Here is a 19,067-nt window from a genome sequence, read left to right as displayed (position 1 = left end):
CATGTCCCAGCCTGGCCTTGGCCCATCCCTGTCCTCAAGGAGGTGCCCGGTGCTCTCCGGCTGCCCTGCTCCGGACTTGGGGTGGGATGGGCCCTGGCTGCCAGCCCCTGCCTTGACCCACCATGGGGAGCTCCCACTGCTCCCAGCCCCCAGAGATGGTTTGTATTGAGAGATGCTTTGTACTACTCAATATTATTTAGAGCTAGAGAGAAATACCTGGAAAAGAAAAGATTTTTATGCACTCACCAGATTCCCAAGCACCAGTGGACTCTACAACAGAAAGGGAAATTTAACCAGCTAACTGCTTTTTCATGTTATGTGAAATCATGAGTTGTGCAATTACATGAATTTGGTAAGAATCAGGAGGGAAGTGATGAACGTTGTGTCTTGCAACACTTCCGATGGTATGGCAGTTCCCCAAAACACAAGCAGCAAGAGACACAGCCCTATATATAGCTATACAACCATTTAAAATACAAGTCTTTCCACCGTCCTTGAGCCTGAAGACTATGATAGAAAGATAAATGCGATAAGATGTTTCGAAATAGAAGGTAGGTTCATCTTTGTCTTTCCAGCTATTTTGTTTGCTGAGGTATTCACTGAGACTTTAGGAAGTCCAGGGGTGGAGGGGTGATGTCCCAGGCAAAATCTAAAAAGCTGTCAGAGGAATACATGGAGCTAAACTGAATGAAGTTTTTTGCAAATAAAGTATCTACTGCCTGCTAAGAAAGGTCCTAGCTACAATTTTTATTTTCTTCATGGGTTTGATACTGAATTTGTAGAAATTAGACACCACTCCTAGACCCATTTTTAAGCATATACTCAAAAACATCTTTGAAAGTACATGAACTAATGCCCTCACCAAACTTACCATATTCACCATTGGGTAACTCGAGCTGATTGATACTGCTGTGACCTATTTTGATATTTTCTGTTTGCAGCTGCTTACCCATCTGCTTGATGTGTATTCATCCTAACCTTTGTATATAGCAGATAGATAGACCTTAAGACAGCAGTCATCAAATGTATGTAACATTTATACAGTGCTCCCACGATCACCAGCTTTACGAATCATCACGTAAACTGTTTTGTTACAGAAAAGGATGACTTCTTTAACTTTATTACTGTTTATTTGAACATTTCTCTGACTGCCTATCTAATCTTTCCTCCCACCAGACTGACTGCCTATCTAATCTTTCCTCCCACCAGAACTGAGAGATGGTCAGATGGTGTAGAAGCAGGCATATGAGCAGGTCAGATTATACAAATTCAGAGGAGAGTGGTTCATACACGCATCTTTCACCGTGAGCAAGTTTCACTGTTTTCTGTCTCCAAGGAGGAAGAGATGGGTGCTCCTCTTTCACTCATCTTCATGACCCAGTGGATGCTGCTGATCACCCAGTTGTGTGTTGGCTGGCACTGCACAGACTGTGAGTAAAACACTTCCATGGGGCAATCCTCCAAGGTGGAGTGTAACGTGCTTCTCATTATGGGTAGTTGTGCTTAAGTTGCCTTCTGTCTTACATGTGCTAGGCAGTAACCTCTGCACCCAAAAATCTGGGAATCAGTCCTGCACCTTACTCATCGTATTACGTGACACTTGCAGTGGAGATGCCAGACTCACCTATTAGAAATTTGATGTTGACTCAGTGGAAAATGGAACTGAGTTGGATGAGCAGCATGAATTTCACTGAGGACTGGTGTTCAGTGACTGCAAGGAGATTTTCATAGAATCATAGAATGCTTTGGGATGGAAGGGACCTTTAAAGGTCATCTAATCCATCTCCCCTGCAATGAGCAGGGACATCTTCAACTAGATCAGGTTGCTCAGAGCCCCATCCAGCCTGTCCTTGAGTGTTTCCAAGGATGGGGCATCTACCACCTCTCTGGGCAACCCGTTCCAGTGTTTCACCACTCTCATTGTGAAAAATTTTTTTCTTGTGTTTAGTCTAAATCTACCCTCCTTTAGTTTAAAGCCTTCAGGGCTGCACTCAATCCCTTCATCCCCCAGCCTATATTGATACCAGGGATTGCCCTGCAGGACCTTGCACTTGGTCTTGTTGAACCTCGTGAGGTTCACACAGACCCATTTCTCAAGCTTGTCCAGGTCCCTCTGGATGGCATCCCGTCCCTCAGGCATGTCAACTGCACCACTCAGCTTGGTGTCATCTGCAAACTTGCTGAGGATGTACTTGATCCCACTATGTCATTGTTGAAGATATTGAACAGCACTGGCCCCAGTACGGACCCCTGAGGGACACCACTTGTCACTGATCTCCATCTGGACATCGAGGCATTGACCACTACGCTCTGGATGCGACCATCCAGCCAATTCCTTATCCACCGAACAGTCCACCCATCAAATCCATATCCTTCCAATTTAGAGAGAAGGATATTGTGGGGGACTGTGTCAAAGGCCTTACAGAAGTCCAGGTAGATGACATCCGTAGCTCTTCCCTCGTCCACTGATGCAGTTACTCCATCATAGAAGGCCACTAGGTTTGGTCAGGCAGGACTTGCCCTTGGTGAAGCCATGTTGGCTGTCTTGAATCACCTCCCTGTTGTCTATGTGCCTTACCATAGCTTCTAGAAGGATCTGTTCCATGATCTTCCTAGGCACAGAAGTGAAGCTGACAGGTCAGTAATTCCCAGGGTCCTCCTTTCTACCCTTTTTAAAAATGGCTGCAATGTTTCCCTTTTCCAGTCCCCAGGGACTTCACCTGACTGCCATGACTTTTCAAGTATCATGGAAAGTGGCTTGGCAACTACATCAGCCAATTCCCTTAGGACTCTGGGATGCATCTCAGTGGGATCCATAGACTAATGTACATTTAGGTTCCTCAGGCGGTTGCAAACCTGATCTTCTCTTACAGTGGGAGGACCTCTGCCTCCCTGATCCCCATCAAATGGTCCATTGACTTGGGAGGTGTGAGGAGAGAGGTTGCAAGTTGTTGAGTACCTCAGCCTTCTCCTTGTCTGTTGTTACCAGCTTGCCACTTTTGCTCATCAGAGGTGGTACGCGTTCTTTAACCTTCCTTTTCTGGTTGATGTACTTGTAGAAGTCCTTCTTATTATTCTTTGCATGCCTTACCAGGTTCAGCTGCAGCCAAGCCTTGGCCTTCCTGATCCCATCCTTACACAACCAGGCAGTGTCCCTGTACTCTTCCCCAGATACCAGTCCCTTCTTCCACTGCCTGTGCATTCTCTTCTTGGCCTTTAGTTTGACCCACAGGTAATGTCTCAGCCATGCCGGCCTCTTCCCTTCCTTGCCTGATTTCTTGCACCTGGGGATTGAGAGCTCTTGCGCTCTATGGAAAGTGTCCTTAAAGACCTGCCAGCTCTGTTTTGCTCCCTTCTCCCTGAGAGCCATTTCCCAGGAGTCCTGTTGATTAACTCCTTGAAGAGCTGGAAGTTTGCTTTCCTAAAATGCAGGGCCCTGACTATACTCTTCACCTGACCCTTACCTCTCCAGACTGTGAACTCTACCAATGCATGATCACTACAGCCAAGGCTGCCTCCAATCCTGACATCACCAATGAGCTTACTTGCATTGGTGACCACCAGGTACAGTACTGCATCCCCTCTGGTAGGGCTATCTATTACCTGGCTTAAGAAGTTGTCCTCCGTGCACTCCAAGAGTCTCCTAGACTGCCTACAGCCCACTGTGTTATTTTCCCAGCAGATGTCGGGGTGGTTGAAATCCCCCATCAGGACAAGAGCCTGTGAGCGTGAAACTTCCTGTAGCTGAAGGAAAAAGGCTTCATCAATAGGCTCCCCTTGATCAGGTGGTCTGTAGTAGACACCAACTACAAGGTTCCCTTTGTTGCCTCGGTCTCTAATTCTTACCCATAAACTTTCAACCTGCTCATGGCTGTTCTTCAGGGACAGTTCTTCACATTCTATCAATTTCTTGACATAGAGGGCAACGCCTCTGCCCCTCCTACCTCGCCTGTCCCTTCTGAACAGCCTGTAGCCTTCAATAGCTGCACTCCAGTCATGGGATTCATCCCACCAAGTTTCAGTGATGGCAACTAGGTCATAACTTTCTAGCAGCATGGTAGCTTCCAGCTCCTCCTGTTTGTTGCCCATGCTGCGTGCATTGGTGTAGAGGCACTTCAGCTGGGCTGTCATTTGTGTCAGCTTCTTGGAGGAACACCTCATGGTTCCCTTGAAGAATTTCTCTGATATTTCCCTGTTGGCTCCTATTACCTCAAGAGCACCTCGCTTATTCCCGTAAGACTTCGATTGTGCTGCAGTGTCTCCAGCATGCCTCAGATCAACAGGCTGAAGGCCCCTGCTAGCATCCCATCCCCCACTAGTACCCTGTCCCTCTAACCATGGTGTTCCATTCCACCCCTTATCACAGACAAACCTGATATCAACCCCCTCCCCCTTCAAATCTAGTTTAAAGCCCTGTCAATGAGCCCCACAAGCTCCTGAGCAAAGACTCTTTGAGAAAGGTGAATCCTGTCAGATGCCAGCAAGCCTGGTGCCGTGTAGGCCATCCCATTGCTGAAAAACCCAAAATTGTGATGTTGACACCAGCCACAGAGCCATGTATTAATGGACTGGATCCATTTGTTCCTTTCAATGTTTCTGCCTGCAACTGGAAGGAGGAAGGAAAAAATAACCTGTGCTCCTGATTCCCTCACCGACTGTCCCAAGGTCCTGAAGTCTCTCTTGATAGCTTTTGGACTACGAGTTGCAGCTTCTTCTCCACCTACATGGAAGATCAATAATGGGTAGTAGTCAGAGGGCTGTACCAGGCTGGGAAGTTTCCTGGTGATGTCCTTAACCTGGGCCCCAGGGAGGCAGCAGACTTCCCTTTGAGGAGGGTTTGCCCGGCATATTGGACCCTCTGTCCCCTTCAGAAGGGAGTCACCTATAACTATAACCCTTCTTTCCTTCCTCATGGAGGTGGTCGTGATACAGGGGGTAGGCCTTTCTGACCTTGGTGACGCCTCTGCTGTAGATGGACTGTCATCCACATCATCCATGGACTGGCCTTCCACATCCAGAGCCTCATACCTGTTGGACAGAGGCACCTGGGAAGGCAAGCTGGGCAAGGAAGGAGTTTGCCTGCCACCCCGAGTGCGGACTTGCCTCCATTCACTCCTTTCCTTTAAGCTACTCCCTTCAGCCTGGTGGAAGAAGATACAGGATCCCCTTGATCTTGGGTTTTTTTTTGGTGGCTGTTCCTGTTTCTGTCTCAGGGAGGGCAGAGCTTGGCTCCACCAGTCTATCTCTTTCTCAGACTCCCTGATGCTCCTTAACCTTTCTACTTCCTCTCATAGCTCTGCCACCAAGCTGAGCAGATCATCCACCTGTTCACACCTCACACAGCTGTCCTCACTACTGCCAACTGTCACCAGTGAAAGGCTGTGGCACTCTCTGCAGCCTGAGACCTGGGCGGCTGCATGGTTTGTTGGGAGCACAGTTTGGGTTGCCACATCCATTCTGGTGGTTGTAGAGGACATGGCCTTCTGCCGGGTAGAAACCATAGCTGAGGTCCTTCTGGGAGGGTGATGACCACCGGCTGAACTTACCTTTTGAGCTGGCAGAGCTTCAGCGCCCTCTCTGCATGCCCTGCCTGCGCAAACGGCTGCGCCACGCCCTGTTCGCCCGTCCTGTTCGCCGTGCTCCTGGTCACTCGCGCTCCCTAGGGGCCGTTTAAATCTCCTGCGGTTGCTCCTGGCTACGCCCCCCGCCGCATCAGGCTCGCTCGCGAGAGCTGGCGGCTCCCGGCCAGTCTCCCCGCGCGCCCGCGGGTTTCCCGGGCTCCAGGAGCCCCCCTCATCCTCGTCACCTCGCGCTCAGCCGCAGAACTTACCATTGCCGCCGCTGTGCTCCTCGCCGACTCAAGACTGTAATGGTAAATTTTGGTAATTTGTAATTTTACCAGGACTGCAATGGTAAATTTGCTATGTAAAGTTTTAATGGAGATAAATCATTACACTTTCTTCTTTTTCTTTCATGTCCTTAAGTAACTGAAAGAAGTATCCTTGGTAGGAACAAAATAGTCTCTCTTCTAGCAGTCTTTTCTAGAATTTGTTAAGACCTGTCTTGGTACTGAGGCATGTCTGTCCTCTCTGGCCATTCTTGTGAGATTCTTGCCTTCAGAGGACTCTTGTGTGTCCCTTGATGGGACTGAAGTGTTAGATTGTCTCTTTTCCTGGTTTCAGAGGAACTTTGGTGAGAGGCATCTCATGGTGGGCAGATGAGAAATTTTAAGTACAAAGGACAGACTGAATTCAATACATGGGTCCTTACTGACTTACCTAAAAACAAGACATAAGCATTCAGGGACATTGGAGATGCAGAGATGTGCTTGCTCAGGGCTGATTGGTGTGACACAGAAGCCTGTGAAGACACAATATTTCTGGTGTGGCTCCTGAGGGCCAAGCAGGCTCATACAGTCATAGAATGGTTTGGGTTGGAAGGGACCTTTAAAGATCATCTACTCCAATTTCCCTGTTATGGGCAGAGACATCTTTCACTAGATAATGTTGCTCAAAGATCCATCCAACTTGATCTTGAAAACTTCCAATGACAGGGCATCCACAACTTCTCTGAGCAGCCTGTTCCAGCATCCCACCACCCTCAACATAAAAAAATTCTTCCTTATGTCCAATATAAATCTACCCTCTGTCAGTCTAAAAACAATGCCCCTTGTTCTGTCACTACAGACCTTGGTAAAAAGTCTCTCTATGTCTTTTTTATAAGCCCCCTTTATATATTGAAAGGCCACAACAAAGTCTCCTCAGAGCCTGGTCTTCGCCAGGCTGAGCAACCCGAACTTTTTAATTGCCAATTCTCTTTTAATTGTTTGTGCTAATATTTTATTGACTGCATTTGAGTGCCTTTAAAATGTTATTAAAAATTCAAGTGAAACAGGTTTGTGGCTGTAGTTTTGAAGTTCTTCCTTCAGAAATCTGTGACACCTTGAATTTTATCATGGCATGACTCATGGTGTAATGCCCAACACTTTTCAGTGTCCTATCCACAATAATGAAAGGTCTGACAGAATTTACTCCTATTTGTACAAGAGGGGTAATATATATGAGACTGTTAAGAGAATGAGGTACAAGATGTGTTCATTTAAGCAACATGGAGTTGGCATATACAAAATGGCACTACTTCCTGCCTCATCAAGCTCAATTTGCTGATTCCTTATAAAAGGACGGATAAGTATTCCTTCCTGTTAAAAGGTATGTTTAGTCTCCTTATTGGGTTTTGTTGGGGGTGGGGGTTAAGGAGTAAATTCATATGTTTGTGATCAGGAGAAGATTCCCCAGGTATCACTGCAGAGCACAAAAACCTCACAAGTTTGCGTCTACACCTTCCTAAAGTCTTGAAAAACTTCACAGCTCTGTACTTGGGTTTCTCTCCCTCTCTGGAGTCTACAGGGAAGCTTCTCATGCTCTCCACTCATTTGACAGGGTGCTGAAGAATATCCTTCAAATAGAAATGCTACAGCAGAGTACTGAAGGATGACAGGCAAATGTTTCAGTTTGTAGCATTGTGGCGCCAGTGCCTCCTTTTGAATAGGAACAATTCAAAGCACAGGGGTAGCCAGTTCAGGTGTCAGCCTGTACTAGAGCAGTGTAGGCTCCCCTGAAACTTATTCAATCAGATGCAGCTATAATCATATCTTTGGAGGATTTATCCATAACAAATTCTTCATTGAATCTGTCAGTGCAAATATCTTCCAGTGTTACTACCTAAAATGAAGCAAGTAATTCTTAACTCAAGCAATAACCAGCTGGAGTTGCAGGTGTCTAACATAGCTAAGTGTGTGCCAAGATCCTCCAGCTTAGAGCAGTCACACAATTTTTCCTCACCACAGATATTCCTGTGTTTGCAGGTATGAATGGGTCGGCCATTGAAAATTTCTCCTGTGTGATTTATAACATTTCCCTCATGAACTGCACTTGGCAGGCAGGTAGGGATGCTCCAGGAGATACCCAATATTTTCTCTACTGGCAGAACTCGAGGTAAGTAGGTCTGCTTGAGTCTAGCGAAGTCTGAATTCTCATTCAACGCATCGCACTGCCCACGTTTAACTAAAATACCTTGCTATATACAGAGATGATGATGCAATGGAATGTGAGCTTTACATTAAAGATGAAAATGGCAGAAACACGGGATGTAGATTCAAAAATGTGAGCATAGTGACTGAAAAATCTTACTTCCTTGTGAACGGGTCTAGCAAAGACTCCCTGATCCAGTTCTATGATGAGTACATTCAACTGTATCAATTTGGTAAGTATATAATTTCTTTCTGATTTATTTTTCATTATTGTGTGAGGGTAGTAAAGCATTTATCCCTGAAAAGGAGCCAAGTAGCCTATCTCACCTAGAGCTGAAAGTAAGAGACTGTGGCCTCTTCAAGAAAACCTATTCCTCAGGCAAAAGAGCAATGAGGGAAATTAAGCAAGAAAGTTCCACAGCTGCAGCCTGTCTCAGATTCTTTAGCAATCTACCTTTATTGGTTTTAGGTCTTTCTCCAGCAAGGTCCACAGGACTTAAGAGATTGCAGTTCCCCCTGCTGTCCTTTCAATGATGGCCAAAGACCTTTCAACAGAGGAGACTTTTCATAAGTTTATCTGAGTACTGATTTCTCCTTCTCATTGCAAGTGGGGATGGCATACACCAACACCATACACTTGACTAAAGAAATTAATATGCATAGAAAATGCCCCAGGTTTTCACATGCTCTTTCACATGTGGTGCTCTACTTAGAAGCATCCTGTGCAATTACTTTTACTGTGGCAAAGCCTTTTTGGCAAAATGCCACGGTTTTTGGTATTGCCTCCAGAAAATGGATAAACAAGGCTTCATTCTATAAGGAGAAGGAATTGAGCTGTGATATCACTTATGACAGATGAAACAAGACTGTTCTTTGACCAAACAGCTCATCACAGATAGGCCAGGCCTGTCTCTAAATATTGATGTAAAGTAGCTTAAAGTAAGGTTTCCTCTATCAGTCTTTTATCACCCTTTCTGTCATGAGTGGCTGTCTGTTGTTGTTACAATAATTAAGTCCTTGGCGATGATCAAAATATAAAGGTCCTCATATTTTTGCTCACGACTGTGAATTTAGGAGAGATACCTGAAGAAGTTGGCTAGATTCTTAAAACTGAAGTGTCATTTTTAAATTTGTATGGCTAATTTTTTAGAAGGGGGGGAATAAACTGCATAGTTCACAACACCAAGCAAGCAACACCTTCATGTTACAGCAGCACAGTGTGAGGAGGCTTGAAGAAAGGAACGACCTGTGGATTTCTTACATTAGGGTTACCATCAGCTTGTTCTTCTGTGGTAAAAAACATCCTTATAAAAAGAAGACAGGAGTCTACCTTATTCATCTAGAAAAGTAAATGGAGGGGGTTTGTATCTTTGTATGCTCCGAAGTCATGTTCCCTGGCTTAGTTCCTGTTTTTTCTGATCCTGGGGACAGGATTTAAAGAACTTTTGTCTTTCAATTATTTCTAACAGAGTTTCTAAGAAAAATAGATACAAATTAGTATTCTTTCTTCATAGATGTGTTACTTGCAATTGCATTCTCTTTTATCAAAGCAAAAAAGAGATCAAGTGATTTTAATTATTTGAATTCCTGGTTATATCATTTCAGAAAAGCTCATGCCTCCATCAAATATCACTGTTGACTGTGATGAAATTAAAAATGATTGCATAATTCAATGGCAACGACCCCAAATAAGTCATTCTAACAAAGACGGGTGTTTTAAATATGAAATCAACATAAAGTATAAGGTAAGAGGAATTTCTTCATCTACATTTAACATTAATACATATGTTTGCATTTATCAATACACATGGACAGAAAGAATATCAATCTCTCTTGTATGGTGTAGCCTTCCTCATACGTAGCACCATATTCCTTTGTGGGTGTGCCTTTCAAGCACCCTGTTATGCCATACTGCCCAATTTTTTTTTCTCTGTTCCGCTGGGTGAGATATTGTTGGTGATACACTGGTTGACTGTGACTGTGTGGGACTAAGAGGAGAAACACGGTTAATCAAGACTTGGACATAGGACAGCTTTGGCTGTGACAAAACTCAGAAAAGGTACTTCTTTCACTAAGACCTGTTGGAGCTGTCCTGGATTGGAGTCCTTCCAGTGGTGACTGCATCTCTGTGAAAGGGCAGAGCTCAGCTCTAAATACAGAACAGAGAAATGTGCATCCACTTAACATGAGTTGATGGAGGTGAATGAAATTTCTATATATATGAAATGTAAATAGTTTATCCAGGTATCATATATAAGCAACACACCTGTTGGCCCAAGAGTTGAAGCTGTATAATGTTAAATAAAAGGAAAATAAATGTGAGAGAAAGCAGAAAGGCAGTGTGAATAAGCACAGGTTACTGAGGGAATCATTTAAGCTACTGAAAGTCAAATTCAGGCCTTGGCTTTACAAGTCTTTTTGCAGCAATAGGGAAGGAGTTGCTCTGTGTTCCGCTGCAAGAGTAGATCTAAACTACTGTAACTGTGGCAGAATTGCGTCAAATGACCACAGGGTGGCAGATAGTGACTACAAAAGAAAAACCTGTCTGTACTACAACCAGATTTGGCCACTTAGTGGCTGATTGAAGCCAATCGGAACTTCTTAGTCTGGATCAGGCTTGCTATTTTATAGATGAGCTTTCTTGCAAGCCCAACTAACTGCTACAAAACTGCATTACTTCTCCAAATCCCTTGGCCATTGCAGCAAAGAAAGCTTACTGAAAACTTTGTGTGACGTTGGCATAAAAGGGCATTGCAGTAAAGCAATACATACTTCTTAAAGTCTTTTAATATGCCTAATATTCTGTTTATAAAGAATATTCAATTCACACATAGTCTGGATTGCCTAGCATTTTTTAAGTAATCATTAGCAGTTTTCATGTTACTAATTTTGTCAAAGTCCAGCAGTTACTGTATTGCAAAATTTATTGCTTTACCGCTACCAGGTGTCAACTTGTATTGTTTTACCAATACACTATGACCAACATATATGGTATTACAGTTAGCCTTTAAACTTTATTTTCACAATTGGAAATTACTTGAGAGCAAACAAAAAAAGGATAACACCATGAGTAACATAATTTCAATCACATTTTTTCATGTCTGACACCAATAAACTGAATTTGCTGAGAATCTTGGATTTTTCTTCAGTGATGTTTTAAGTTAAGGCCTTATAGATCAGGATATCTGGGAAACCTGAAGGCAAACCTTACCAGTGAAAGCTGACCCAAAAAGGCACCAAATACCTCAGCCTTTCCCATGCCCCTTGTCACTAGGTTCCTCCAACTCAGTGAGCAACAGGCCTGCATTCTCCTTAACCTCTTTTTTGCTGCCAGTGCAGTCATAAAAACCTTTCTTGTGCTCACCTCCCTCACTAGTCTCAACACCAGCTGAGCTTTGGCTTTCCTGACTCCTGACACACGTGCAGATGGTGTCTTTGTATTCTTCCCAAATACTTTCTTTTACCTTCTGCATCCTTCCTTTTTGTCTCTGAGTTCAGCCTCAAGCTTCATGTCCTGCCATGCTCACCTGGCACACTTACTCGACTTTCTGCACACTGGAATGGACCGTTCTTGTGCCCTGAGGAGGCTGTTCTTGTAGATCAACCAGCAACTTTGCCCTCCAGGGCAATTTCCCTTGAGTACCAAGGCCTGTGGCTGTGAGGCTTTCTCAAGCTGTCTGAAGAGGTCTCATCTGCTTCCTTTTCTTGACCAGGAGATCTGGAACAAACACCTACTACATTGTCACCTGTGTTGATCTGTCCTCTGATGCCCACTCACAAGCTCTCTTACTGGTTCATCATTTGTCCCAAGACAGAGCTCTGTGTATTCAAGGCACCTTTTTATGTAGAGCACAGGACCAGGTTAGCAAGCCTGTTTGCAAGGACACTCACCCCACTTGGTGAGATGCATCCCATGCCTGCTCAGTAGCCCTCGTTTCTCAGAAAGGTTCCCAAGGTTGTAGAAGCCAAAGCCCTGCCTGTGACACCAGCCACTCAGACAGATGTTGACCTGCTGGATGAGTTCAATTCTGCTCAAGCCTTTCCCTCTCACTGGAAGGACTGAGGAGACATCATCTGGGATTCCTGCCCTTCACCATCCCCCCAGTGTTCTGCAATCACCCTTCAAGTCATCCAGATTACCCCTGGCCTTATCATTGGTGCCGACACAGAAGAGCAGGAAGGGGTGATAGTTCAATGGCCAGACAAGTCTGGCAGTCCTTCTGCAGAATCCTGGATCCCGGCCCCTGGCAAGCAACAGACCTCCATCAGGTCAGGTCACTAGATTGGTGCCACCATCCCCTGCAGGAAGGAATCTCTTTTAACTATCATACACATTTTCTCCTTCATTTTTTTTCAAATGCAGTGCCCTTTAATATATCTCTTCTTCCAAATTTTGCAAAAGACCAGCTGTCCTTCTGGAATTCCAATTTCTGAAGTCTTCCATGACCTCACTGTTTTCATTTCTCATGTATAAACACAAAAAAAGGGAGACTGTATTGTTGCACTTTCTTCTAGATTGATCCCTGTGCTTAAGCTAGCTCGTTTGCAGATTCTAGAAGCTGTCCCGTATAGCAGCGTGCCTTGCAAACTCATGTTCAGGTGCCACATGAGCATGCATGCAGTTATTTGACAAAAGAAGTTTGGATTAATTTCATTTTGTTTTAAAATGGAGTAATACAGAATGCAAAATAAATAAAAAATACATAACTCTGGCAGGCTAACAAAGATAATACAGTCTGCAGTCATCAGTTGTATGTGGTCACTACATTACGTGGTAGTCATTGTGGCTATTTGGAAGAGATGAGTGAATTTTTTTCTAGCTATCAAAAATGTAGTTGGAGGGCAGCCTAAAGTATCTGTGAATTCATGTCAGTCCTGAATATTTTCATCTGAGGGAAAAGGAAACAATATTTATATAACATTTGCAATTAAATATAGTGACATTTATTGGAAAATATAAACACTAGGTGTAAACTAAAAAGTTTATTTCACAGATTTTTATCTTTTTTTTTTTTTCCTGGTGTGTGTAAGAACGAAGTTACAGCTTTCATTCAGGTCTGGTTTGCTTGTGTTTGAGTTTAATCACCAATCTGAAATAAAATTTATTTCTCAACTCTGGTGGTAAGGAAAACAAATAATTTTCCACGGAAGAATTAGTTACTATATAAAGTTGGCATTGTAGATGAATTATATATTAGATACTAAATGTTAAATAAATTACCAGTTCTTCTGAAAAACTGTCAAGCAGATAAGAAAGAGTAATGCAGAAAAAGGGGACAGTAGATAAAAATTACTTATTATCTAAACACAAACCAAGCAATCATTAAAATAAAGGGTTTTTTTTTCTCAATTTACAGGACAAAGCTGAGGGAAAACCCAATTATATTTCTATACAAGTAAGTCTGTTTGTTCTATTAATTATCAATACATGTTAGTTCCGTAGTCATTTGTGAAAAGTGAATAGCATGCAAATGCCTTTAAATCAGTATGTGTCCAATTTCCTATGCTTTATGGGATCCTTATTTATAAATTCCATGAATGTGTCAAAGTGCTAAATCATCATGACATGTCATTTATTATACTTTCAAGGGCAGAACTTTATTACTATTCTGTAAGTTTTTTGAAAAACCTTGCATTTTACATTATATTTTCCACTCTCCCCCTCAAATATTTGGATCAGAATTTGAAGTTACACATCAGTGACAGCAGAGAAAAGAGACACAGAGAAAACACCTCTTAGGAATTTAATTTTGTTTATGGAAAACAAAGACCACAAAAGTCCTTTGGGGTCCTTTGGGATCCTTTTGGATGGAGGCTGTCCTTCAGGTATGCTGTACTTCCTTCTAATCAGTGCAGCTTGCACATTCCACCTCTATCCTGAAAGTATCCAAGAGCAAGCACATTTCAGTAAATTGTAGTGACACTAGGTATTGCAGTTTTCTACTCATTTTACAGATTAGGCTGGAAAGTTATGCTTTTCCTGGAAAGTCGTAATGCAAAGACTGAGGAAGGTGAGGTGCATGCAGAGAGTTTATTCCTCAAATCACTCAATTCTAGCAGTATTGAAATGAGACAATTCAAGATATTTTTCTGCCTCCGTCAATGTGCCAAGGGAAATTATCAATATATCAGACTATATTGTAAGAAATTACAGGATATAGTTTAAAAGACGAAAAGCTTCTAAACATAAAAATTTTACTGAGTGACAGGTTATTTTTTAAAGGAGATACACAGATTCGCACATATTATATACATAATAAATATGCATATGTTTATTTTTTGCTTTGTAACACCAGTCTACTTTAACAAGCAATTATCTCCTAGCCTTGTAAAAGTTTCACTGGTAAGTGGCGCTTGCATATTATGAACACCTAGACAAGAAACAAAGAAAAACAATTCAATTTTGTTTTGTTTTTAGGAATGGGCAAATAGTCACACATTTCAAAGATCCAATACAAGAAAGAAGTACCTCCTGAAAATGAGAACAGCTGGCAGTGCCTGCTTCGTGAGCCCAGCCTGGGGGGAGTGGAGTGCACCTGTAGAGTTTGGTAACAACAAATATCTATGCCTTGGGCAACTCTGCTCCCAGTGACGCCCTGTCTACCTCACACATCTACAGGCACACAGCGCATCTCTTAACACTCTGACATTGGAAATAAACATAAAAAGTTACACATTTGCAGCTGAAATGCTTACCTGCTTACTGCAGGGGATGGACAAACAGGCTCAATGTTAATCCCTCCCAGCAGACGTTACTGCTAAGGTGCTAAATTAAAGAGTTGATTTTTATTCCAAGACAAACCTTTCAGACTGACATTCACCCGTTGGTCACCAGAGTAAATGTTTGACCCAGCTGTGCATCTATTCCTTTTTATTAAAAATAACACTTTATGACTGTTTCAGGAAATGAAGAAATTATTTCTTCTTCAGTATGGATTTTACTTGTGGTAGCAGCTGCAACACTCTTAGTGGCAATTGTCACAATTTTGTTCTGCAAAAGGTAAACTTAATTTATGAATTTCTTTTATTTTGTGTGGGTGTGTGAAATATCTGCAGTTCTTAAGCAAATAAGGTAGAGGTGTCTCTGTAGTAGAGATAAAACTTTTTCACTCACACTGTAGTAGAAATTAGTCCATATGAATGATCCTGAGGCAGGTACTCTAATGGTGATGCCCAGTGTCCCTCCCTGGCTGATCCACATAACTTTTTCCAGGGCCTCTTCTGTTAACGTGGCGAGGAGAGCAATTATATGCAATTACTCCTATTAACAGTACAGCTGCTCTGAATATTTGCAATGTAGACTGTCTATGCAATAGGGTTTCTGATTTCTTGAACTGCTGAATTTATTGCAGACACACAGGTTGGTTGTACTTACCAGTAAAGATTTTACAACGTTCACTAGAATTGTCCTAGCAAACTGAATATATCTGAAAGCACATAAGCTAAGCAGCTTGCTTCTTGAAATAAACTATGGAAATGAAACAGAAAGAAAAAGGATGTTCTGCCATATCACACACTTTGTATAGAAATATACAGTAATTTAGAGAAGATAGAATAATAGAATCATGGAACGGTTTAGGTTGAAAAAAACCTTTAAGATCATCAAGTCCAATCATTAACCTAACACAATCAAGTCCACCACTAAACCATGTCCCTAAGCACCACATCTACCCATCTTTTAAATACCTCCAGGGATGGGGACTCAACCACTTCCCTGGGCAGCCTGTTCCAGTGTCTGACTACCCTTTCAGTGAAGAAGTTTTTCCTAATATCCAACCTAAACCTCCCCTGGTGCAGTTTGAGGCCGTTTCCTCTTGTCCTATCGCTTGTTATTAGGGAGAAGAGACCAACCCCCACCTCGCTACAATCTCCTTTCAGGTAGTTATAGAGAGCAATAGGGTCTCCCCTCAGCCTCCTCTTCTCCAGACTAAACAACCCCAGCTCCCTCAGCCGCTCCTTGTAAGACTTGTGCTCTAGACCCTTCACCAACTTTGTTGCCCTCCTCTGGACACGCTCCAGCACCTCGATGTCCTTCCTGCAGTGAGGAGAAGATACGGTTCTTCCAACTTGTTAAACTTTTTACATCCACTTTTCACTGGTTATAGTGACTTAAAGAGCACAACAATTTGGAGTTGCTTTTCCTTTTAAAGAAGAACACAACTACTAGTGAATTTTTAACCAAAAAAGAAATTATTACCATCCAAATTCTTAGTGTTTTCCTAATACGTGTTCATTCTGTGCTGAGATGATGTACATTTTTCATTTCTCTTCCATCCTGGAAGAGGAAGATAAGAGCTGGTTCAAGGGTGCAATGGTTTTGACAGTTACTTAATTTTTCTTTTCCATTCCATTTCTTTTGATCTCCAGGACTGGCTGTTGGAAAGCAGCATTTCCACAAATCCCAGAGCCAAAAAATGCATTTCAGGGACTGCATGATACAAATCCAGAGGTATGTGTTCTTTCGATGTTATATTAAATGTGTGAAATACATATGAGACTCCACTGCAGGTATTTATTAAATTATAAGGAACTTAACATAGAGAATAACTCTTCTCTTTGCCATATTTTGAGGAATTTCAAGAGAAAATCAGCGGGCAAGTTTGTTAAGGGAAGTCAAACGCAGTGCTCTTTCAGAACTAGGGGGTTTCTCCTGTTCAAGTCTCACAGGTACAAGGACTGATACTCCCATTGGTAGGTCCAGACAGCAGCAAGGAATGTGTGTTTTCCCAACACGAGGCACACACATGTATAAATACACATACACAGAAGACACAAATGCAGCCAGCCACAACGACCAGCACAGATGCCATTGCTGGCACCACGTCAACACCAGCAGCAGTCCCATAAATAGGGTCACAGACATCCCAGTCCTCCTGCTCCTCTCCAACTGAGCAGGGCTGAAGTTTGCCAGTGAGACGTGCATGCACCCTCACTCTCTTCATTCACAACCATAAATTCACAAGTTCCTCACATCTGATCTCTGTGTCCGGACCCTGGGTCCCCCCACCAGGTCACCAGCTCTCACCTTTGATCTCTCCAGGTACAGGTCTCTCCTACTCACCCACTAGTCCAGCTTCAATGAAGTTCACTAGCAAGTTAGACACACAGGACAGAAAGCAAGGTGACACAGAAAACAGTTCAAAATAGGATTTTGTAAGGTAACAGGATAAACTGCGGTGGTCATACACAGCGTTTGACCAGACCAGCATACTGGCCAGCAGCTCACATGCGCCCTTTTCTTGTCCAGCAGTTTATCATGTTATGTCCATTAATTTCTCATGGTCTGTTCAATTAGCTAAACTTCAGGCCAATGTGTACTCATCTACTTTGACACCTTAGCAAAGTTAATCCTTTTGTATTAATTTGTTTGACATGATTTGTGGTAATCCATGTGGTGCATTGGAGAAAAGCACATGTTGTCCCTGTCCACTTCCAGGGCAGTCAAAAATCAGGTGTCAGCATTACAAACTTGCTGAAATTTCACTGTTATGTTCAGCTAAGGAAAGTTTGTCAGCTAAGAAAAAAAGAAGTGAAATATGCAACAAAAGCTGAAATACTCTCAGAATTGTGCATAAGTAAGTAGAGGCTAACCTAACCTTATGCATAAAACTAATGGAAGTTTTTATTTTCCTTTCAGCTGATGAAGAGCAAAATTCAGTCAAAAACATCTGAAAAGGAAGAGATAATATTAGTTGCTGACATAGTGCAATAACCAAAAAAAAACTGAGGAATTTGAAAGTGCATTTCTTAGCTCAAGCAACTGTATATTCCTGTGGAAAGTCTGGAATAATATATAGGCTTTCTTCACTTTCTTCCTTTTCTTGACAAAAACGTAGTGCAGCCAAGAGAGAATGATACCTCACGTAATTTTTTAAAATGCCATTGTATTTGCTTTTAATTTTGGCTAACTTTAACTGTTTGGGTAACTTGTCCTTATTGGATATGTTCCATTTTGTGAATATGATTGAAGTATTTCAGTGAAGAACTTTTAGTTACATTCTAATTTGTTCAAGGAAAAATAATGGGTTTGTCTCATATTAAAAAGAATATGAATTTATTGACAATGAATAAAAATTAAAAAGAAAAATTCTCGTGCCTGAATGCCATTGTTCTACTATCAAGAATGGGCCTATTCATATTTGAAGTTTCCTCAGATCTCTTAAAGTACACGTGGGCAACCAGAAAATTGAGAATATGATTGAAAACAGGCTGACACATTGAGTGGTGGCCTGTAATCAACAGGAATCTCAAAGGACAGGCATATGTCTAAACCCCTAACTAATCCTAGAGCTTAGGTGTGTTATTTGCAAGTTAAGAGATCAGCCACTATTAACTTGATATCAGCCCAGAATTTACTTCTGTAGGTATCTAACCCTTTATGTTCTTACTGCTCACTTAACTTTTTACTACTTTCATTCCTCTTTAACTTCTTACTATTTTAAAATATTGAGTGCGTGACTCAGTTAATCTCTGTGTCCTTTTGTTCAGAGGCCTTTACTGCTGAGCTGGACAGTAATTTTTCAGAGCCATAGGGTTAGGACAAGGTATTGGGAAAACAGCCCAGGCTGTTGTTGAATGCAGTGAGTGGTTATGAGCAGCACTCCTCATGGTTCGATGCTGAGACTCATAGTGTTTAGTACTAACAGTAACTTGGACAATGGGCTGAAATGTGGCCTTAGCAAGACTGCAGATGACAGCAAACTGAGGATGCTGCCTGATATACTGGAGGGCCTGCCTGCTATTCAGAGGGCTCTTCACAGGCTGAAGAAACGGGTTGATAAGAACCTCCTGAAGCAAATGCAAAGCCAAATACCTGGGAAAAACTAACTGCATGTATCCTCAAGAATGACTGACTGTGGGGTCTGCAGAAAAGGCTCTGAGGTCCCAGTGGGCAACAAGCTGAACACAAATCAGAAGTGCTTCCTTATGGTAATGAAAATTATCCACATAGTAGGCTATACGAGGAGGAGTGGACCAGGCAGTGATTATTCCCTCTACTCAGCACTCCTGAGTCTCCATGTGCAGTTTCATGTCCGGA

General features: G+C 42.5%; 1 protein-coding gene and 1 pseudogene across 4 annotated transcripts; one reads left to right on the top strand and one right to left on the bottom strand.

Annotated features, from left to right (window-relative positions):
* Positions 1-412: 412 nt before the first annotated feature.
* Positions 413-18,112, top strand: LOC104009847 (granulocyte-macrophage colony-stimulating factor receptor subunit alpha). Of its 4 annotated transcripts, none has more exons than XM_087757355.1 (11): positions 413-551; positions 1,210-1,253; positions 1,337-1,430; positions 7,865-7,994; positions 8,087-8,262; positions 9,635-9,774; positions 13,387-13,425; positions 14,448-14,577; positions 14,933-15,029; positions 16,397-16,478; positions 17,667-18,112. In XM_087757355.1, the coding sequence occupies exons 3-11, from the start codon at positions 1,346-1,348 to the stop codon at positions 17,739-17,741; spliced, it is 954 nt and encodes a 317-aa protein (XP_087613481.1). In that variant the 5' UTR covers positions 413-551; positions 1,210-1,253; positions 1,337-1,345; the 3' UTR covers positions 17,742-18,112. The 4 variants fall into 4 exon arrangements, with proteins under 4 accessions (XP_087613481.1, XP_087613480.1, XP_087613477.1 ...); XM_087757354.1 differs by having other exon boundaries at positions 1,177-1,253; XM_087757351.1 differs by having other exon boundaries at positions 1,210-1,430; positions 17,667-18,111.
* Positions 4,401-5,501, bottom strand: LOC148055794 (uncharacterized; annotated as a pseudogene).
* Positions 18,113-19,067: the final 955 nt, after the last annotated feature.

The sequence above is a fragment of the Nipponia nippon genome, unplaced genomic scaffold (genome assembly GCF_047370975.1).
Source record: "Nipponia nippon isolate SJK-2023a ecotype South Korea unplaced genomic scaffold, ASM4737097v1 scaffold_2, whole genome shotgun sequence".
Taxonomy (NCBI): Eukaryota; Metazoa; Chordata; class Aves; order Pelecaniformes; family Threskiornithidae; genus Nipponia; species Nipponia nippon.
Note: the sequence above shows the minus strand (reverse complement) of the source record. Positions and strands in the feature narration are given on the sequence as shown.

Excerpts from the sequence above, each read along its gene's own strand:
- LOC104009847 (XM_087757355.1), top strand. The coding sequence starts at position 1,346 with ATGGGTGCTCCTCTTTCACTCATCTTCATGACCCAGTGGATGCTGCTG. Across the intron at positions 8,263-9,634 it reads CATTCAACTGTATCAATTTG|AAAAGCTCATGCCTCCATCA; the intron begins GTAAGTATATAA and ends ATATCATTTCAG. Across the intron at positions 16,479-17,666 it reads TGCATGATACAAATCCAGAG|CTGATGAAGAGCAAAATTCA; the intron begins GTATGTGTTCTT and ends TTTTCCTTTCAG.